Raw genomic sequence first — 23616 nt, forward strand, 5'->3', positions numbered from 1 at the left:
ATAAAAACATGTCATTGCCTTTTTCCACCTTTAATATAAGCTAAAAAAAGATAAATGTGGTTTTTCTACCAGCCTAAAGAATAAATTTTACAGGCCAGGAGGCTTTCTGTGCAAGGAGAGTTTGGTTCTTTTTTTAACCAGACACACAAATAATACAAGAAATTGTCACAATGAGACCAACACTTTACTTGATAAAAAATGCTGTAAGTTCTTTTCTAAAGAAATGCGTATGAATGCATGTTAATCTGTTAGTTACAGGCCTAGAAGGCTGTTAGTGTTTTCATGTATTCAGTACAACTTTAAATACTGGATCATTTTATGGTTTACCATTATCTAAACCTTTATGACCAAGAGAAAGAAAACCAAAACATTTGCTCTGCAGCTATACCCGCTAATAACAAACTGTGAAGAAACTTTGTTTTGCATTTCATTTAATTTGAATAAGAAAACAATTTTGAATATCTTTTAGAGGGCTCTGACATTTCATAATGAGTTTAAATGAAGTAATAACAGAAAGAAACATAAAGGAAAATGACAAATATTCATGAATGAATAATAGCTGAGATAAAAGCCAAGGTAGAGAAGCTTTTTCTTCTTTTCATTATGCCAGCAAAACTTTAAAAATATGTATAAAATAAGTTTACTTAAATGTATATTGCAAAATACACTATTGTGGGGTTTAAACCCTTAACAAAAATTACCTACATTTTCAGGGGACTCTTTATATAACTCAGAAGCGGGTGTAATTTAATTAAGTCTTTGAAAAATGAAAATATGAAATTTTCTCTAAAGTTGGATCAGATACTGTATGTAGTATATATATGGCATGTATCCTCACGCTGACTCTATCAGCATTGTCTCACGTTACTGTTTCTTCCTCCAGCACTTTAGTATTCAAACCTTTCTGTAAACAAAAGAAAAAAAGAACAAAGAACGCCAAACTTACGTCATAGTGCCTTGACTTCTTAATTTCCTTTACTGGAGTGATCTGTTCCCCTTTCTTCTGTGAAGGTTTGGTCTCTTTGGCAGTTTGGTTCTCAGGCTCCGTCTTGGGCTTCTCCTCTGTTGGTTTCGTGGGTTTCTGGGCCTCGGTGGTTGGGACTGGTGCTGTGGCTGGCGTTGTGGTCTTGGCATCGGTGGGCTGTTTGGCAGGCGTGGGACCAGTAGGTCCATCGACACCTGTTCCCATCTGGGATTTTTGTCCCTGGGGTTGGACCGGTTTGAGTCCTTGCTGAGTGGTCGACTTGTGGAGAGGACTTTGCTGACTGGTCGGCGTCTGGTGACGAGGTGAGCCCAGTGGTTGGTGCTTCGGGGAGGGATGGGGAACAGGAAGAGGAGGCTCGTCAAGGGCGCCTCCAGACAACAGCCGCTGGGTCTGGCAGTTAAGACATAACCACTCTTTTTTCTGAAGAACACACAGAATAAAAAACAAAAGACATGAAATTAGTTTTTTTTTTTAAATCATGAAATAGATATGCACACATACAGATGAGGTTTTGTAGTCTTGACCAAGCATTTGGTCTAAAACTGTGACCCACTTTGTTTGGTTAGAGAAGAGGCTTGCTACCACAGGCAGCCATTTTGAATTACAGAACCTGATGATCAGGCTTCACAGACTGGAAGATGGATCTGCAACCTGCGACTCTGAAGCCGCAAATGGTTCCTTGGACCTATTAAGTGGCTCTTAATAACTTTGGGTAAAAATAATAATGAACCAGCAGATGTATTTGAATATAATTAATGGAGGTTTCAGTTTTTTCGTGTAGTAATTAAATGACACTTAAAGTACCTGTAATGTTCTTTTAGATATAGTTTTTGTGTATTTAGGTTGGAAACTAAGTGTTTTCTTTGCATCATTTTTCATAGAAGAAAATTTATCTGCTCTTTTGGGCAAAAGTTTTGGTTTTCTTTAATTTAAAACCCCAAAATATCAACAAAAAGGTGTTTCTTTAAAAAAAAAAAAGAAGAAGTTGTATTTTCCAAAAATCATTAGCGGCTCTAGATGAAATTTACTTAGCTGGACCAAGGATAGAAATGGCTCTCTGAATTGTAAAGTATGCAGACCACTATACTAGATGAAAGAAGAAGCAACAAGATGGTTACTGTCAGTTTTAGTGACTTTAACATACTTAAGGTGATAGTAGGTTTTTACCTCATAGTGATGTGTACAATATTCACTCTGTGATAGATAAAAACATCATAGGAAGAAAATATTTTACACAGTGTTAAATAGTGACAGGGCTGGACTTTGTCCAGGAGGTCCACCATGATTGGTCAGACGTGATCTCTTCACATAATCATTGGAAATATTAGGAAATTGGTTATAAGCTGCAAAAAAGGAGATGAATAAATATTTATACACACTCTTTCATAAAATATAACTTATATAATTGGCCAAAATTAAAACATTGTACACTTAGCTTAGTGTTCTTCACTTTGTTTTGCATCTTTCCCACTAAAACGCACTGCACTCAGACTCGTTTCAGTGCATTGTGGAGAACTCATTTGAAAACAGAGCTGTCAGAACGATGGCAGGCTGAACTAAGCTGATACAAGTTTCCAAAAGGCCAAGTCATTCTGACAGCCACACACTATTTTCATCCCATTAGCTTTTACTCACACCACTTCACAGACTGCCAAGTGTTAGGAAGCTGCATCAAACTGACACAGAAAGAGCAGAAATGACTTCGAAATAAGCGCAGAACTAAACTTTTAACATCTTCAGTCGTGATTCTCATCATTTTTGTATGAAATGACATGCTCAAATAAAAGATGCTGTAGATAGTTGGCTGGGCTTAAAGCTAAACTGCTGCAATCAGAGGAAATGTTGGGTTTAAAAATATCACAAAAACACATTATAATTTTTTTCACTATTGATTACGCACCCATCTGGTTGCCATGTAAATTCATACAGATGGATGAATGAATGAATGAATGAATGAATGAATGAATGAAATCTTTATTTTGAACTTGTAAACAACAAATGTCAGATTTTTGTTTAAAATAAAACTAGACACATAAATAGTAGTTAAAACTTTCATATTTAGACTGAAAATTTGTAAGAAAAACTCAAACACTGTGATTTCCTGCCCTCATCTGACTCTTGCAGTATGTACCTTATGCATTTCAGCCTAGCATATTGAAATATTTTCCACATCATTAAATATTTCTAACTATTATTTGTCACCATTATTCAGGTCATACCATCATGACCTGAATAATAGGTCAACAAATAAGCAATTAAAGGGGGGTAAGAGGGGTGTTATGCAAAATTGACTTTTTTAGCTTTATGTCATGTTATGATGTCATTCTCTCATCAAAAACATACTTGGGGTGTAGCTTTGACTCATTCACACGGGTTTGAGAAATCCTTTCATCTCCAGTGGCAGCCATTTGGGGGTGCCTTAATTCATGCAATGCATCGCCTATTTACCCAAAGCTCCACCTTAAAGCTGCAATCTCCAAGCCGAGCTCCGACCCTACAGAGCAGCCCCCCCCCCCACCTTACCTCACCTACATAGCTCCACCAGACTAGTGGCAGCAGCAGTTAGCAAACACCTGGAGGAACTGCATGTCTCCTGAGCTCATCAGGCAAACTCCTTCTCAGTCTCATACGGCACATTGGGGTAGCATTGTTGTGGTGATGTCCTGAAGGTGGAGTAGGAAAGAGTAGGAGCTTCTTAAAGAGACAGAGGCCAATTTCAAGGTAGGAAATAGCAAAGCCAAATTTATTTTAAGTTATGTTTGAAATACACAGAATTTTTAGAACAACTGAGTGTTACCTTAATTATGTGTGCCTGGAAAGTTATGTCTTTTCCAGGCACTGATCAGTGCTGCTCAGTTTTTGTGACTCTATTGAAAAAAGTACAAATGCTGAGATGTGCATTTTTAGACTAAAAAGCAACATTCCAAACTTTTTTTTCCAAACTGTAGACACTGGTTACTCATCAGCTCAAACAAAAAATTTGAATAAAAGGCAAACTAATATAGAAAGCAAATTTTATATATAAAAACAAGCCACTTTGGTGAGATATCAAATGGTTTTTAAGTGAGTACAAAAATCTAATACCATCATGAAAGATCAGACCTTTAGTTAAAGTCTGTCAGGTTTAGTTGTAGTTTTGCATAAAAAAAGAGATTTGTTCATCTTACTATTGTAAGATGTTAGACTTTCTTTTCAGTGTCTCCAATGTCTTCTCACCACCCACCAGCACCATCTGTTTATTCTCTGTCTCTGTGTCTGCCTCTATCCAGGACAGCTAATGTTATTTGGGGCAAGAGAGAGACTGTATTACCGACGTAATGAATAATTGATAGATGCAGCACTCTCTCTTCAACAGTTATCTACCATCGCTGCTGTTTTCCACCTGCTCTTTCTGAAACTCCCCTCTGATGCTCAGGCTTTTCTAAATGGCTCTCCGTTCTCCTGCGCCTCCTTTATCTCGGACTCTCTCCGAATCCTTTCGAGTGCTCATCTCTGATTAGGAGCCATTCTAAGACTCCCAATCCTTTAGAGCCCACCTTTTTTATAAGTGATGGTTTTGGCTGTGCAATTTCACTAATTATGAGGAGACAACCAAAGTAGTGATTACATTCTATAATTTTTATTGTCCAGTGATGCATTAAATTAATAGAAAACGATCAAAAAGAAGTGGACTGGCTGGAAGATCTATTCATGACACGTAAACATTTGGAATAAAGTATCAGAAATATGTACATTTGGGAGCATGGTTAAAAAAAAATCTGTCATTATTATTTAATAACTTTCTGTCAAACTTATTTAAGTTACAAAAAAAACCCCATTTAAAACTAATAATAACTCTTTTTAATAAATTATATTTTTTATTTAAGATACACCCCCCCCAAAACACTTAAAACTAATAATAACTTATTAATAAATCACATTTTTATCTGGTATCAATAAATGAAAATTCGTATATAATCTAGCGGCTCAGCGTAGGAGATAAAAAACAACAACTTTTCTTTGCGTATTGCTTTAAAGGTCTTAAATTCACATACTATAGAGATGAACATAAATTAGCACAATTTAATAAGAGACTCTGTAGAAGGATTAAAATATGCTTACGCGAGTGTGTTTGTCCAGTGCCGATCTGTTTAGTGGCTTCTCAAAGTACTGACGCCTTTTTTTTTTTTTGCAACTGTTGTTTTTGTTTTGAAGCCTGCAGATATCGCCACATATACCTGTTTGTTTGTGAGCAAGAAATATCCTGCAGAGTGCACCAGTGGTGTCCACTTAGCCTACATGGCACAAACAATGTCATTAACGCTCCATATGTCAAGCTGCTACTTTCCTTTCATTTAGTGGCTTCAGGTCGTTAATTCGGGATCTACCTCTCCTCTCACCTTTATTGGCTATTGCTATATTTTATTCTCTCCTTTTAAACACGTTTTGTGCTGCTAATTTTCTATTCTGTTATTTTTGTTTAGAGGATTTATACTGGCTCACAATCTATCTCATTTGTAGGGATTTGTTAAACACAGGGAAACCATTAGAGTAAATGTAGAAAGAACATCGTTCCAAAGCCAGGAACAGGCACAGGATGAACTGGAGAAACGCTGACTGGAAAAATCAAGCAACAGAAACAGGAGTACAGTAAAAACCAGAACCATGGACATGAACAATTGGAGGCTCTGGCAAGGATGTAAAGAAATTGCCTGGCTTTTAACTGCTTGGAGGTGATTGATCAACATGAGAACGTGATCAGAGGAGCAGAGGGAATATGACTAATTAGCACAAATGGATAGAGTGATTTGACAGGACACAAAACCATCTTCCTAAACAAACTTAAAACAAATGCACAAATAAAAGTGAAAAATAATGAACCATAAAACACAAAACAAACAGTAAAAAAATGTATAGAACAGTGTCAGTAATAAAGTTTAAATGATTGAAATAAAGACTAAGTGATAACTAAAGAATAAAGACCAACAGATGACAACAGACACAATATTTCTCAAAGATAAGTCCAGTACATGTCACTATGCAATGTCATCAGTCAGTTTTTGACTTTCTTTTTTTATTTTTTAAATCTTGCTCTGTGGGATTCAGCAACCAAAAATAATTTTGGTATCTAAATGTTCCAAATAATAAAAACTGCACATATTGCCGCATCTTTCCCAACAGCATGTTGTACAATTATTGGCTGAAGAAGTATCAGAAATACGTACATTTGGAAGCATGGTTAAAAAAATCTGTCATTATTTAAGAACTTTCTGTCAGACTTATTTAAGTTACAAAAAAACCCAAAACTATATAAAAAAAAAGTATTCAAAACTTTTTTTTATAGTATCAGTGAAAAAGATAACTGACCAACACCAGCAGAAAATAAATGTATTATTAAACTGAAAAATGGAGAAGTAGTCAAACGTTTCAATAGAGTCAACCACTGGAAAAAATCAAAACACCAAAATATAATAAAAAATATATATTTATACTGTCAACAGATCTCCATTAACTTTAATATTATCTGACAATATTTAATGTGCTTTGTGTACATTTATAGCCACCAGGGCAGTCGCTATGGAGACGTCTTTCAACAGCACTGCTCTCCTATTAGGCTGCTTCCGGTCTGAGTAACTCACCTTTCCGTTCAGTTTAGGCACATTTTCATCTACAGTTTATCTCATTTCTCTGTTCGGCACACAGTCATTAGACTCCAATCTTCCCCTCCCTTTCATCCCCCTGCTTGTCACTCTCAGCCTCCTTTTTCTTTTTTCTACCTCCAACAGAGTGAGGGGCTATTTTTACCCAGAATGCCATTGTTTTGCTTGAGCGCACACATCCCTTGTGCTGGCTGATGCTTTAAGCAGTACTCTGCTGCTGCATAGCGCACACACACTCCGGCACAAGCACAAACACCACATGCAGACACATGGCTCACGTCAATGCAAAATGGAGAAGTGCAGGCTGGAGCTCTCCAGAAGGAGGGAGGGGAAAAGAATAAGGAGAGAGGTGGAGAGGAGCACCACCAGGGAGAGCAAAAGAAAAATGCTGGTAGTGAATGACGCCACGTGTGCATGCGAGTGCATGTGCGCATACGTTAAATGGGGTGCTGCTGAGTCTAGCTTGATCTGGAGGCAAAAGAGAGATGAAGCAGAAAAAGGAGGAAGATCAAGAGAAGATCAGGGGGATTACTGAAAAAGACAGGATGTTTCATAAGGAACCTGTTTGCTAGCCCGATAATGTTCATCGTCCACAAGTTTTAAGTTCCTCTGCAGTTATTTCAAGCAACGTATCGATTGTAACATGTTCAGGAAGTTTAAACAGATTCATGTAGTAAAGTAACATATTTTTAACACTTAGTTACAAAACACCTTGTAAAAGTGAGGCAAATGAGTTATGTTTCTCACCACTCATCTCATGCCTCTAACTCATCTAAAAAAAAAAAAAAACTAGAAAAATGTAACATTCTTTTATATCAATCACATCTGTCAATCCAGGCATACTCTGCTAGAGGGACGTGAGTTGTGAATGGTGACTTGGACGAGTAAATACGCAAAACAAATGGGGATCGTTTTGGAAAACAAAAAAATAAAACAAACTTATGGAGCACCGAAAGGAGGTGATGAATTAAAAGTATTGGAGGCGAAGGAGGTCGAGAAATGAATTAGCGCATGGGGAAGAGGGAGAATTATAGCAGAGGCTGTTCTGGTTATATAACACAAACAGGTTTCATTTCCATTTCACAGATATTTTAAAAATCTCCTCTCTCCATTTTATCAGCTCAACAGAGCCTCTTTAATTATGTAACCTTATTGTGAGAGGCAGAGCAGTGGAGGCTGTGTGTGTGTGTGTGTGTGTGTGTGTGTGCGTGTGTGTGTGTGCTTATGTGACTGCAAACACATCCACATCCCCTCACTTCCAGGCAGGCACTCATCACATAGACAACATAAAACCTACTTATGGTTGACATGCCACTTCTGTACTCTTCTAATAGCACTAGTAGGAGGATCTCATTAGCATATGGTTTTAGCTTTAAGCTGTCGTAGTTTATGTCTGTGATCATGTAATTTGGCTAAATACCTCCAGAGATGTTGCCAGAGCGATTTTGTCCTGTTTTAATATTTGTCAAGTTTTGCTGAAGTGCCTAAAACAGCTTCAGCAAAAAGAAAGTGCCCGAATGTATCAATATGTGTTTGGCAATCAGACTGAATGATGTGTGGAAAAGAAGGAGTGACAATCATTTCTGGCAATAAAAGGAAATTAGAGTAAGGACACAAATGTGAACCTTGTCCAGTCTCTATTAATCTCCCATATTTTACAATACTTATCATCAAAACTTTAGCCATAGCTTACAACAAAATATCCTGTCAGAGTACACTGCTATATTGACGACATGACTATTCAATTTGACCGTCTTATTCGTAAACAATGGAATAGCAACTTGTTATACTGAGACACCGACATGTTCAGATGTTTAATTTTGAGAGCTGAACTGAGGATTTTGAGAAAGAAACGATCTTTTGCAGGTAATCCAAGGTTTTTTGTTGTTTGCACAAGTTGTTTTGAGAAATGCGCCACCCTTTGTTGAAAACGTTGAAAATAATTCAAGAAAAGCAGCAAAGCGACTGAGAAAAACTGTAAGCCTAAACGAAAAATTAAATTAAATTCAGTTACATATTAAAGGGACTCAATTAAAAGATGGATTCATTTCAATGCTTTTTACACATGGGTTGCTAAAAATGTGGAAAGAGCTTAAGAGCAGCTGGTTTAAATAACTATCAATAAGGAGTGCTAGACTTCAGACACAAAGCCAGTGGCCAACAGCTCCCATGCACTGGATGGAGGCTCATGCTGATTAAACTATACTTGAAAGGTTCGTCTGCCAGGACTTTCTGTCTACTGCTCAAGGACAGAGAACAATCAGAGACTCCATGATAAAAAAAAAAAAATCAGCTCAGAGACATCTGCCTTTGTGCCAGACAGAGACAAACCAAAGGCAGGCCGAAGTTTGTTTACAGTATGACCCATAAATCTGTCATGGGAGCTAATCGTAACAGGCTAAGTGTCTTATTGGGACTCACTAATACACACAGAAGTACACCAGCAAAACACAGGGGGAACATTCGCAGTGCGAGATTGTGTTTCCCTGCAAGACGCTGTGCTTGGATGTGTGTGTGAGAAGTGACTGCAGGGATCAGAGGATTTTTGACTTTTGCAGTAATGGGATGGCGGCTCGCCAGCAGCAGAGCTACAGTGGGCCTGCTTATCTCATCACTGACTCAACAGGGAGCATGAAGACAGACAAGTCAACAAACTTCCACAAGTGCTTCAGAAAGCAGGTGTTAGGAGGACCAGAACAAAACAAAAGAGCTCCATTATGTCAAACCCACAGCTTAAAGTCAGACTCTCTAAGCTTTCCCACATAAGTGATATCTCTCCGACTGTTAATGTACAGTACATTAACTATAAAATATACAACTGGTAGCCTTTGATGTCTTTTAATAGAAAGATTCTGTTTAAGTCTAATGTAGAATAGCTACTTATCTAAAGGTTAATAATCCGTGAACAATTTTGCAGTAAAAGAGACGGATTATTTCCGGAGAACTAAGTGGGAGCAGAGAAGAGACAGAGAATAAGAACCTGCAGAGAAAAGAAAGAACAGATGATTTCAAAATATGTTAAAAATGTCATTCTGTCTGGGAAAGGGAATGGTCTTCTAATTTCGCAATCTAGTTTGTGTGATTTTTTAAAAGGAAAAGTGTCTGGCATGTTTCATCAAATGTGAACCAGGTTTAATTTAAATCCAATACTTTGAGTCATGGTGACACACTCTACCTCTATTTGTTTAAGGGATTTAATGATTTTTTTAAAATTAATACTGCGGGTACTAAGTATTCGTCATGGTAACAGAACATTTTTTCACAATACTTTATTGGTTTGGTCTTTCAAACTGGTAACCCCGACAAACAAAAAACATTTTATCATGTTGGCGATAAAGCATTTATACTGGATTATTATTTACCTAATGCTTTGTATCCTCATTTTTCATTTTAAAATGCGGTAAAGGCAGAGCAGCAGCCTGACAGGATAATTAATACTGAACCCTGCTAAGCTATGCCACATTTTCCCCAAGTACTATTTGTAATGCAAAGTTAGCATTTTCTCTGTTTTGTTAATAGACTGTACGGAGAAACCGCTTGCTCTAGCAGAATTTAATGATTTAAAAAAATGGGGGGAAAGTAGTGTAACCCAGGTGTAAATTACAACTTCCAGCTCCTGTCTATGTTCCCACGAAAACTCTCGCGATAATTCTAATATAGTACCTTTAAATCTCGCGAGATCTTTGAACAGCCAATCGCTGTTTACTATCAGGGGTCACATATGCTACCGCAACCTGTCTGCTAGGATCTGCCAGGCAGAAAAATGTGAACCATCAGGACGCGACGAGAGGAGCAAAGCTGCAGGTCAGTGAAGCGTTGTGCCGTTTTTTTAACGCACAGAAATGGGCTGAACTATAGGAGCCAAGATGAGAGGCAAACAAGTTGAATGAGATATAAACTGCGGACCTGGTGAGTGTTTCTGCGTGTAACTTAGCGCTTAGCTCATCGATGTCGCTGAGTGTTTGTGTAGCTGCTAAATTACCGATTGCAAGACCCTCATATTAGTTTTGAACAATAAGTTGTCTTAAATATTTTTTGAGCACTTGTTTAGATTATTGGTTTTTTTACATTACGTTTTAAGTAATTTATATGGTGCATGTTTATTAGCTCTGTCATGGATGTAATTTATATTGAATATGCATATTCACTGAAAATGATTGGAATTATTTATTGTGCAGAGTGCCATTTATTGAATTTGTGTGCACGCTAGAATGATTTGATTATATCTATTTATTGAGAAAATGGTCCTGTTTTTTTTAATCAGGCCAGGTTTGATGGCCTATAGCCTTAATAGGGATTGCTCTTGCAGTGCGTCTGCATCTCCTACCAGGCTGGTAGGAGGCTCCTTGCAGCCAGTGAACACGTTTGTTCCCACTCTGATCTCTGACTTTACCAGTTCATGACCTGCACTGCACCAAGCACTTTAGCATTAAATTGCTTGGGACCTCTCATCAAGCCCAGCTTGGGGTTAAGGAATTGAAGGTGTGTGGGTTTATTAATTATTGAACTGTGGGATTGACTTTTTATTTTTCCTCTTTTGCAGATTTTATATGGTCATTTGGATTTTTTTTCACTGATGTTGTAAATATGAATATAATTTTTTCCACTGTGAATACAAGACACTCGCAATTGCAAATCTTCAGTCTCTGTCTGCTCCTTCGTGAGTCGCATCTTCTCTTCTGAGAAACTAGCCCATTTACCTTTTTATTGGTTACCAACCATTTACATTTTTTTTAATATATATTACAGTACACTGTTATTTTTTACAGATATGCTGCAGTAGAGTTTTGTACATTTCTCTAAAAATATGACGACTCCCTCTGGAATTTATTTATAGCCAAAGAAAGGGAACTACTATAACTTGACAACAAACCATTATTTACAAAAAAAAAATTAAATGAGCACAGCAAAAAAGCTATAAAAATCAGCATGGGTGAGGGTTTTTTTTGGGTTTTTTGTGTGGATCTTCTCCCAGATTTAAAATTGACCCTTGGGCATGAATGAGCGTGTGAATAGTGATTTGTTTCATGACTGCATCGTTTCATTAACTGCTCAGCTGGGCAGCAAAAGCATGTCCCCACAACACATAATGTTACCTCATGTAGGTTCTAAAAATCCTCCAAATGAAGCTTAAAACCAAATTGACCCTTTTTTTCTTTTTGCATCAGAAAATCTACAATAAGAGTCCTTTTTCTTGCTGCATGTACTCAAGGTGTGAAACTCGTCACCAGCAGAGAAGAGAGTGGGAGGATGCTGGGTATTATTAGGCTCTAATTGATCTGGCCTCAGTATGAGAAGGGCTTTGAGACTTTGAAGTGGTGGAGTGTGTACTTTGAAGTTCAGGAGGCAGTCCTCGCATGGACAGGAGCATTATGGGGCGGGGGAGATTGCTGCCTCATCCCAGAGGGCTCGGAAGAAGAAGCCACAATCAGACAGATGTTAGAAAGAGAGGAGGATGGAAATTTAGCTTAAGGCACAGAGGGGAAAAAAAACGTCCTCGCTCTTCCACAGCAAGACTAGATTGAGAATAAGTCGGTCAGGGAGGCTGAAAAATGGAAGCTAAAAGTGAACAAGATGATTGAAGAAAGCTAAATTTGAAGAAATGGGGGTGTAACTCAAGAAGTTAAAGAAATGCCAGTATTAGTTTGGATTTCCCCTGTAGAGGACCAAACACACTGTTCATTATTTAACTCTATTCATCTTGCCATCAGTAATGATCAGCTTCTCTCTCCCTGTAATCAGGGCGATGTGCAATCATAGCACTTTGCATGTAGCCCCTTGTTTCCTTGTCCGAGTCGGACACACTCTTCTTACATGTTTGCTGTTTTTCATGGCAATTCTCATGGCTTTCTCTCAACAGTGCTTTTCTTCTTCCATAAAGGGCAGGTTTCCATTCCTCGACAATTACCGTGATACTTCTGGCTGCTTTCCGTCTCCACCAGTTTAGGTGGGTGGCCCTGTGTTGCAGTTGTGCCCTGTGTTGTACATGAACGCCACGCTTCTCAAGGTCAATGAACTTTTCAAGTTTGTTGACATTTCAAGTAGTAACGCGAGTAAAAGTTCAGAGGGTAATCTTTCTGTGAGTCACTGATCGTTTTTAGTTTTAGTGAGTAGAAATTTTAAAAAATGAAATGACTTAAAGTAATAAAGTTACGAGAATAAAGCAAAAATAATACAAGAATAAAACTGTAATATAATATTATAAATGTATTCTCACAAGGAGAAAGGCTTAATACTATGTAATTTTATGACTATTCTCTTAATATTATTATTCTTTTATTTTAAATGAATCTGGTTTGTATCAACATCATCCATGCATCACGCATGTCCCTTGTGGGGTCACCAGCGGTCAATGGGCGAGAGGTGGGGTCACCCTGGACAGGTCGCCAGTCCATCGCAGACATCAATACTAATTGAAGCCAAATCAATGAATATCAACTGCTTGCAGAAAGGAAATTGTGATACTGGACTGGCCGACGACATAAACATAAAAATTATACTAAAAATGTCAGGATAAAATGGAGATAACAACGAATAAGCAAGAGAGCAGGAGTCAGAAGATGTAGGACAGATCAAAAAAAGAAAGGACGTGTAAGAAGAGGGGGAAAAAAATCAGAGCAGGGAGCAGCCAAATATAAAAAAATGTGAGTAGAGATAGCAGTGGGGTAGGATAAAGATATTAGAGAATTAGAATAAGAGATAACGGGTGAGGAAAACTGTGGAGAGGAGGGGAAGAGAAAGGAATGGCAAATTCTAAAAATGAAAAGTGAATTAGTTCTGCCTCATGAAACTGGCAGTTCTGGCTGAGATGCATCTGGGACAGGATTTCACTGTGCGAGCGTCCTCCACTGTCGTCGCGTTTGCTTCACTGGGTGTGTGCGCGCGTGTTGTGTGTTCGACTGGATGCACAGAAGGCTGCTCACGGATTCTGTTGCTCCCGTGTAACTTTGTGGGTAAAGATAAACCCCCACCTCCCCAGAACAGAACTGATGTGGCGTTGACATTTAAGAAAAACATGAGCTCTTTTGTTTTGAAAGAGCAACACCGAGAAGGAAGCTCCGACGAGGTCAAAACCGACTGACTGCACAAAACAAAAAGCAGAAAAACTACAAACTGCACCTGCTATTATGATGACAAGTTGCTAAGGCTATCATTTCTGACGAATCGGAAGGAATCCATTGAAGTAGACTCACTCACTGGCTTTATATTTATTTCCTACTAATATCACATACAGAGACCGAGCAGCAAGTTCTCGGTCTTACCTGGAGTTTCCTTTCTGTGGGATATGCTCACAATAAAACACTTGGAGCCACCTCAGCTGACCCATGTCAACCAAGGACAGTCAATTTCTTTAAAAAAAAAAGAATGTTTTGAGTTTACAGCATCCTAGGACAAACGACTCTCACAAGAAGAACAGTATGAAGACACACTCGCAAGCGTCATGTGAAGGTTGGCCTGTCTTTTGCTGCTGACTCATGTCTGCCTTGACTGTTCTGTGTGATTGTGTGTGTTTGATTAGCTGCATGCTGATTCATCCCATGAATATAACAGATTTTCTAGCAGTAAAACAATATGTGGGTCAGTCTGCACTCGGCCATGTGTGGCACTATGATAGCTGGACCTTGCAGATGAACTGGCCCCGCTCTTATGCAGGAGAAGAAGCACGCATTACTTTTAATAGCATTTCATTATCATTTGTATATGATGTCAAGCTACCATCTAAAGCTCTCCACACCAAACCAATACAATAATGGCTGGTAATAATGACACAGAGGAGTTTGACAATCCAGCTGCTTATTTTTGATCACCAGTTCACTGAGTGGTTTTAACTTTATCACGATAAAGGAGATGGTGGTGATCAAGTGGTGGAATATGGAAAGCCCATTAGCAATTCAACAGCTCATCCATAGCAAGACATCCACTTTATTGATATTGGGAGTAATGTTTGGCTTGTAGTTCACAGACTGCATTACATCATTTGCGATGCTCAGCAGATGCTAGCACCATGGAATATGCCATCAGGAACAGTCGGCGTTCTAACAGTGTCACTCCATGCAAGTTACACATTTTATAGCAGATGTTATTTTGTATTTTCACTTTGAGAGAAGTGGAGCTACAGGTCTGTGCTGCCTTTTGTTTTTTAATGAAATCTCCAACAGATTAATTGAAACACGCACTTGGTGATTTGATGCCCAAAAATCAAAAATATAACCAATACCCAACTTTAAAAAAAAATCCTAGCCTGCACCCATTATCGAGAGCTCCAGATAACATGCTCTGTTTCTACTCTTTGTCAATATGACATTAAATTATAAATCGCATAAATCATTTTGACTATCAGGGTTCTCTTACCTGCTTTTTTCTTCAGTACAAATCCATTTCTATTCTCATTTTCTATCACTTGAACAGTTTCAATGTCAAAATGATCTGGTCTTTACCAGATACTAAACGTCAGATTCTACGTCAATGCGTGCTCCACAGATTACATGAAGCCCTTAATTTAATAGTAAGTGCACTTCCTTTTAGCCATAACTGTATATGTACTTTTGGAGACAATCGTTCTACCACATGCTGCATCGCTGTTGGAAGGTCTGCAGTGTCTGCAGGGGTGACACAATCAGAAAGTGACGATTATTTGTCATCTCTGGGCGCTAATCACACATTGACTGTCTGCCGCTGCAGCTCAGACTGGCATTGATTAGGTGTCAATGTCAATCCTCTGAGGCCATCACTTTTTCATTTTACACAGTGCAAGATATAAGTGCTCTTTCTCTGCCGTGAGGGAAGCAAGGATGGAATAAGACAGGTTAGCAAAAATAAAGGGATTTTTAATTGTATATTTTTAAGTAATATTGCAATTTGTAACAATTTGGCTTGGAAAAGCTGAAACCTTTATTTATCTAACCCGAGAAAGCCTGAAGTTGAAATCCCCTCAATCTTTTCCACATGTGACTCTGAAAATATTTCTTTGAAGAGAAAAGATGGAGGCCGTTCAGAAACTAGCAATCGATAAAAAATAATTAAACATTTGAAGGGGAATCCTCTCAGTGTAGTTGATGGTGACAACATTGGAAGCAATAGGTAGGAGTGAGAAGGATAACTAAGATATAAAACAGTCAAGGGTTTAGAAAAACAAATAGCATTAGACTTAATGATAGTAAATCCGATAACATGTTTGTTGATTTACAGCAGTTGGGATTATTAAAATTTACATATACCGAAAAACAAGGCAGAATTTTTTAACCTATGTAATTCAAACTAGAAAGTTAAAACAATATACCTAAACTTTCTTACAACTTAAGAAAGCTCAGATGATGATGATGATGCTGCGTACCTTAAAAAGCACAAAAGTGACACATTCATCTGCGCAAACACTTATATAAACGTGTAAATACCTTTCAGAACAGATGACATTTTTATTATTTTTGAATGACCTAAAACAGGAAGTGTCCAACCTGATTTCATTTCAAACAGGAACAAGAAACAGACAACCCTTGTGTGTCTTTTTTTATACACCTTATGTAAATATTTATTGTTTCATATTTTATTATATTTAGTCTAAAATCATGACAGAATCCCTGTCTGCGCTCAATAAAAAGATAAACAGAGGATTATTAAAACCTTCTTTATATAACTAAGCCTTTCCTACATCATGTAATCTTAGACACTGCTTGCAAAAAGTAAAAGACTTTCACAAAGTGATCAAATTTGGATTTTATTTAAATGTCTGATAAATTCATGTAAAAATTGACGGCAATCATTTGGTATTAAACATGAGTCAATTGGAGGATCTGAGCTGATTTGGCATTTAATCACAATAAGTCACACAGAAGTGATGTCTGGTTTCATGTAGCATAGAAAAGCTGAAGTGTGCGTTGGTGATGTCGCAGTGATGAAAACTGAAACTCATCGTCTCGTTGCAATTGTACAATAAAATACTGACGGGTTGAGCAGGGAACCACTTAAAGAACAAAAACAGAAATGAATGCGACACGTCGTCTCTCGTATAATCATTTACAAACGGAAGCTGCTCTCTCTTTCATACATTTAACTCTCCGCACAGAGTTCGGCGCAAATCATTTCATTCGTTTTTACCTCTGTGTGTTTCTGTTGACTAGATTAGTATGAAACAGATGAGATAATGGGGGCAAAAGGCACAGCAGATGAAGAGCCCAGAATGAACCCACTCACACATGTTCAGTCAAAGTGCATCAGACTTAAACACCCACAGCTGTCCACTATCCCCCTACGTCTTGAAGGAATAGTTCTGTATTAAAGGTACTTGCAACGACACATGAAATGAAACGCCAGTTTTCTTTACACTCTGGTGTAAGGATGGATTGGTATCTGGAGGCTCTGATTGGTCAATTGCAGAAATTTTTATTATTTTCCAAGATCTGTGATCTGATTGGCTGGAATACTTAAGGTTTATATATATATATATATATAGTTTCATGGTTGAGTGCACTGTGATGCGTGTTAACTGGAGAGACTAAATGTATTTACTGTACTTTCCCTGGGGAGAACATCTCTTCTTCTTTTCCTTTTTTTTTTACTCAACATAAAACTGCTTTGTTGTGCTTCATTTTCACACAGTAAGGTGCCTTTTTATAGTACAGTAATTTTACAACTGTCTTTTGGATTTACTCACATGACCTTTGTCTAATATTAAAATCTGCTTTGTGCCCTAAAGGATCAAAAAGTGGAACAGCAGAATAAATCTTTAAAGGAGCTCAAGGTTGTTTGTTTGTCGTTTTTTATAGGTTTTTTGGACGTGTGTGGAGAAGAACCATGTTTATGTCTGTTAAAGAACACCTTAGCTCAATATTTAATCTAGCTTGAAATAATAATGTTTGTCTTCTGCTGGCAGATGGTGTTATAATATATCATTAGCAATATTTAAATACATGCTTGTCTGTCCCGGGTAAGAAATTATTTCATTGAATAGGCAAGTCCACACATAACAATCCACAAGAAATATGAATTATAGGTGTGCGTGTGAAAGCTGAACATAAGATTCCAATGAGAACCAATATATAAATGATCGGTTCTTCTTCTTCTACTTTCACTTTCTGTCTTACCACTTTAAGTCTCCTGTCACTTATTTTTATTCCACCAAAAACCGTTTATGGTTTGGATATAAATGTGATTTTGACCAGGGGATTTTTCACACTTAAATGGCCCAATAGATTTGAATTATTGATCTATCTATTGATCTTATTATTATTATTGGGGGAGAAATCAAAGCCAAAACTAATGGAAAAAAAATGTGTAAAATATATCAAAGTTAACTGTGTAAAAGAAAATAGTCGAGACTAAAACTTGTCAGTGTACTGGCTGTGTGCTGTCATGCAGAAAACAACCACTTGAGATATTAACAGGTAAGTTAAGTGATAGTGCACATCTGAAGGAAAAAATTAGAAAAGAGACACATTTTGTTGTTTTTTATGCATGTGAGGGCATTTCATCTGGAAAGAAATTGTCAGGAAAAGCTGCCTTTAAAGCTTCTAAATGAAAACAAAAATAATTGCAATAAAATGCAACTAAAGAGGATTAAACAGACCTCTTAACTACATTGCAATAACAAGAAAATAAGCTCAGAGATGCTTCCACATAATGTATCATTTAAATGTTAATTATAATTGGCTCAGGTAACAATTACATTGAACACATCTCTTGAAATTTGCTCCATTAAGAACATGGTAAAAGATATTCCTGCTGCAGCAGCAGAGGAGTTATTGTACTTCAGCACCACGGACAGAGGCATCATCAAGCTGCAATGACCATAACCAGCCAGCAGAGGCGCAGGAAGCTCAAAAAAAAAAAAGAGGACAGATTTACTATACTAATGCAAAGATACATTTTGCTGAACAGACGAAAAAAAGGCTTGGGTGGGTTTGAGTTGTTTAGTATTTCAAAATCGTAAAAAACGAGAGAAAATGAATGAAAGGACGGAAAAGAGCCATGATGAAGAGAAACAGGAAGAGGGAGAGGAAGATAGAGAGCAGAAGCAGCAGGATACAAACCACTGGGCTGCTGGTTGGAGCTGGATTTTTCTAGTTCACATTCATGCAAACAACTCGAGTTCCTATGCCCTCAGAGGACATTACAGTGAATCACAGAAATTTCCTGGAAACCCTCATTACCCACATTACATTCATACCCACTGCTAGGCTTGGAACCAAAGCCGTTATTACAGTTTGCAAAAGAGAACCAGGCTTTTGTGTAAACAAAAATGTAAAACTGCCCTATAAAACCTCAGAAAACACGAGTCACTTGCTCTCATGTTCCCTTTCCCTTCTGCTCTTATTCCCTCATGGTACAATCCTAACCTCTGTGCTAGTTTCTACGTATATATATATATATATATATATATATATATATATATATATATATATATATGTATATATATATTTTTTAAATAAAAAAAAAATTCCAAACAACTTTGGAAAACAATTTCAGTCGCTCAGTTCAATACTCCCGTTCCTCACTTCCGACTTCCATCAAGGCACCTCGAATGATTAAGTGTCACCATCGTAAAGGGTTAACAGCTTGGGTCTTGCAGAACTGATCTGATCGTTTCCATAGCAATGAGCAGAAGCAAGACATTTCCCCAGAACTTCAGTGAGCTCATTGTACCTATGACCTCACCTATGACATGCGGTCCTACATCAAAGAACTTCTGAGGTTATGAATGCTGGTATTTCAAGACATCAGTTCATATCCAACTAGCTCTTCGAATCGCAACTCTGTGTTTTACAAGTATTTTCAGTATGGAAAAGATGTTTGTCGGCTTGTTTTTTCCCCTGAGTTTTGGAGTGGGATATGTGGTTACAACAGGGATGAGGAAGGTTTTTGACAAAGTGCTTCCTGGTAGCACTGTAGATGGAAGTAGCGTTCAGGAGGAGAGGACATCATCTGAGTACGATCTTTTTGACGCTTTTCTTTTCGAACCTTCCAAGACTGGGGAGCAAACCTCCCCGGCTGGGGAAGTTTGCTCCCCAGCTGAGGAAGTTTGCTACTCTGGTGACGATATGTTTGATTCTTATCTGTTTGATCCATCCCCGGCTCAGAACCAAACATCCCTGGCTGGGGAATTTCAGACAGCTGAGTCTGAAAGATCAACTTCTGCCTTGAAGACGAAGACAATTGAAGACCCTACTGATGAAGACAGCGCTGTCCAGACCACTGTCACAGGGAACGATCTGGCCAATCTTCCCGAAGAGCAAACTTCTGCGGCTGCAGAGGTTTGCTGTGAAAAGGAGACAGCTGAGTCTGAAAGATCAACTCCTGCCTTGAAGACGAAGACAATTGAAGACACTACTCATGAAGACAGCCCTGTCCAGACCACTGTCGCAGGGAACGATCTGGCCAATCTTCCCGAAGAGCAAACTTCTGCGGCTGCAGAGGTTTGCTGTGAAAAGGAGACAGCTGAGTCTGAAAGATCAACTCCTGCCTTGAAGACGAAGACAATTGAAGATACTACTCATGAAGACAACGCTGTCCAGACCACTGTCACAGGGAACGATCTGGCCAATCTTCCCGAAGAGCAAACTTCTGTGGCTGCAGAAGTTGTCCAGACCACTGTTGTAGGGAACGATCTGGCCAATCTTCCCGAACAGCAAACTTTGGGAAGATTGACGGTTGCAGATGTTTGCTGTGAAAAGGAGACTATTGAGTGTGAAAACTTTTCTGCTTTCATCAAGATGGCAATTGAAGACAGTAGCCATGAGCGAACTTCCCTGACTGAGGAAAATGTGTTGTCTCACAAAAACAAAGACAACATATGGGAGCCATTTTTGTTAATGTTTCTTAGTTTGTGTTTATTTTGCCTTCCCTGGGTTATTTTATACTACGGTGGTTTTTTCCTGTTTTTATTTGTTATATATTCTTCCTGTGGACTTGCTTATTTATTGGGATCATAAAGCCAAGTATTGAGAGCTTAACTTTACATTTAATTACACTGTTAAATTTTCTGTTTCAGTTTAAATTCAAAAATACTTTATTGATCCCAAAGAAAATTAAAAGTTGTAGCTCATCAAGATTCTTCAAAGAGCCATTGAAGATGGCTGTTGACAGGATAGATCTCTTGAAGCGGTCAGTACCACACTGAACCTGAAGAAGCCTCTGACTGAGGATGGATGCTCTTCCCTTCCAAAAGAGCCTTGTGAAGAGGATGGTCAGGATTGTCCAGAATTTTCTTGATCCTATGAAGAATCCTTCTCTGCATTATCATCTCCAGCGGTTCCACGGACATCCCCAGAAGAGAACAAGAACAGAACCAGCCTTCTTTATCAGGCTGGTTCTGCCAGGGATCTTTTTAGATCCTTGGCTGATGCTGCCCCAACAGATGGCGCTCTCAACAACAGACTTATAGAACAGTCGTCCCCAACCCCCGGGCCGTGGGCCGGTACCGGTCCACGCGCCGCGATAGTCGGGCCAAGTCAATCAACATGTTGAAAATGCCCGATTTTAGATCGGAGCGGTCCCAACGTTCTACGTAACTCACCACACAGCAGGATGATCGGTTACGATTATCGCAAGCCACATTCAGAACGTTCTAAGATTGACGTAAGGAAAAAATCGGGGCAAAAAAATTAAAATGGTGCCATGTGAACTAAACTTTAGCGGGCACATGCAGAAGCCTGTCTGACGGTTCACCCTCCCCGCACCCCTCCTACCGGGCGGCAGTAAAAATGCCAAGCCTTGACCGGTCCGCGGTGATAAAAAGGTTGGGGACCACTGTTATAGAAGTTTTGCAGCAAACCTTGAAGGATCTTATCTTCCTCCAGAAGCCCAGCCTGCTCTGTCCCTTCTCATAGACGCTTCACTGTTGCATCTCCTTTCCAGACTGTTGTCCAGTTGAACACCGAAGTGTTTATATTCCTCAACCACCTAAACATCTTCTCCCATGATGGAAACAGGGTTTGATCTGATCCTGTTCATTCTGATATCAACAATCATCTTCTTTGTTGGAAGAACATTTGAACTTGTTCTTAATAACAATAACAACAATAACAATTTGAAGTACCAATAATAATAATGAATAACAACATTAGTATTGATATACTAATAATAATACAAATGTTTTAATATTAGTATATTAATACTAATATTTAAAATCATTGTTATTACTACTACAAATTTTTATTAATAATATTAATAGTAAAATAATGCTATTAGTATTAATATACTATCATATATATATATATATATATATATATATATATATATATATATATTTTATAATTATATAAAAATATATAATTATATATATATATAAATTATCAATTTTTTTATTTAAAAATTTTTATAACATTTTTTAATAAAATTTTTATAAAAATGTTTATTAAAAAAATATATTATATATATATATATATACTGTATATATATAAAATTTTTATTTATATATATAAATTATATATATTTTATAAGTATATAAAAATATTTATAATTATACATATATGAAATATATATATTTTTATAATCATATAAAAATATAATAATTATATATATATTAAATACATATATATAATTAGTATATATAATTAGTATATACTGCATCTCCTTTTCCTTTAGCCATCCATCATGTTCCCTCACTTTTCCCACTCTGCTTCCTGCTCACTCTCTCACGGTGCTTGTGAGGCGACAGCATTGTTTTAAATGCTGCAATAATTTAGGCGTGTGATCCCGTTCATATGAACACATTCATGTTTTTGTGCGCTTGCTTTGCTTGCCAGATGGAATCGGCTTCTCCTTGCTCTCTGATTTTAAAGATTTCAACCGTTGTGGAGCTGCGCTCTGCATCCAAGCTCACAATTAGACATGCGTACCTCACTGTGTCTCTTTATATGCTGTATAAGGACACAGCATGTAATCTCTCACTCTTTCCACTCCATCATTAGTCATTGTGTCTCTCACTGAGCTGAACAGATGAACAACATGTTACTGACATTCGACAACCTGCCTCTGCACGGCACAAATAAAATAATCTATGATCTAAATAAAACCACATATCGCTTGTTGTTTATCGCATCCTTTTTATTTCTGCTTTATGTTTTCAAATGCCAACTTTTATATGACATAAATTCAGACTCCCTCAAATTTCTAAACAAATAACTGTAAACAAATAGCATTTGCTAGGTTTATAAAAGGTTGCAGTGACTCTGTTTGCTGATGGTGTCCAGATATTTTAGTCAGTTTAAGTATAGAGCTGCAGCATATATAGTGAAGTGCGAGTTTGAGTTCACAGTCTAGGCTCTGGTTATTGTCGTTCTGTGGCCGTGTTGCTCAACATATGAAGTGATGAGTGCATCGCCACGGTCAACATGCAAGAGAGACAGTAGAGACTCTGCTCTTAGAGTCCCTGCTGGATGCTGACGTGTTTCAGAGGCAGAAAAGAAACCGGCAGGCTGCAGACGTTCTGGAGCTTAGTTAGTTCACCTGAATTTGTAAATATATTTGAGATGTTCTGTTCTGTTTTTTTAACTTCCCTGATTTTTATTTATTTATTTTTTCCAAGATGGCGCCGCACGCAGTTGCAGCGGCTCGTTGCTCTCTCGGTCGGTGCCATGTTTGGCTGCTTGTATACGTGTTGATTTGTGTTCCGTACTCGTCATGTCGGACAAACAAAATATACAGCCGGGACGATCTCCTGACGATCGGTGCCCGCTACAGTCATGTTTTATTACCCTGTTTCAGCGGTTTTGTGTGAGTGAACATCAGTGACAATTTTTATATTATTACTAAAATTTTACTGAGTTTTAGATCGGAGAGAAAGTGAGGAGCAAATATCTCTCTTATGGGTTTTTGCTGATCACTCTGCATAAGCTAGAAAACGAGATGTTTCATGTATTTGATGAGGGAATTTAAATTCTAGGCCCAGAAGTGTCCATGAGCACGTATAATCTGATGACTGCTAATGTCAGTATTGGACTGGAACTCTGGAAGATCTGCTAGAGGGAAGGAAGGACGGAGGGAGGAAGTAAAGGA

The 23616-nt window shown here is 37.9% G+C and overlaps 1 protein-coding gene across 4 annotated transcripts in view; it reads right to left on the reverse strand.

Annotated features, from left to right (window-relative positions):
• Window positions 1-23616, reverse strand: part of LOC102217009 (protein bassoon-like) — a 101815-nt gene that overhangs the window by 33136 nt on the left and 45063 nt on the right. For all 4 annotated transcript variants that reach the window (XR_002754316.1, XR_002754315.1, XR_002754307.1 and 1 more), the window contains exon 3: window positions 947-1405. Coding sequence is in view for 1 of the 4 variants with exons in the window: in XM_023350974.1 (XP_023206742.1) it covers window positions 947-1405 (459 nt within the window). In the remaining 3 variants the exon portion in view is untranslated. The remainder of the gene's footprint in view (window positions 1-946; window positions 1406-23616) is intronic.

Source organism: Xiphophorus maculatus, chromosome 1, assembly GCF_002775205.1.
Source record: "Xiphophorus maculatus strain JP 163 A chromosome 1, X_maculatus-5.0-male, whole genome shotgun sequence".
In the NCBI taxonomy this organism is placed as follows: Eukaryota; Metazoa; Chordata; class Actinopteri; order Cyprinodontiformes; family Poeciliidae; genus Xiphophorus; species Xiphophorus maculatus.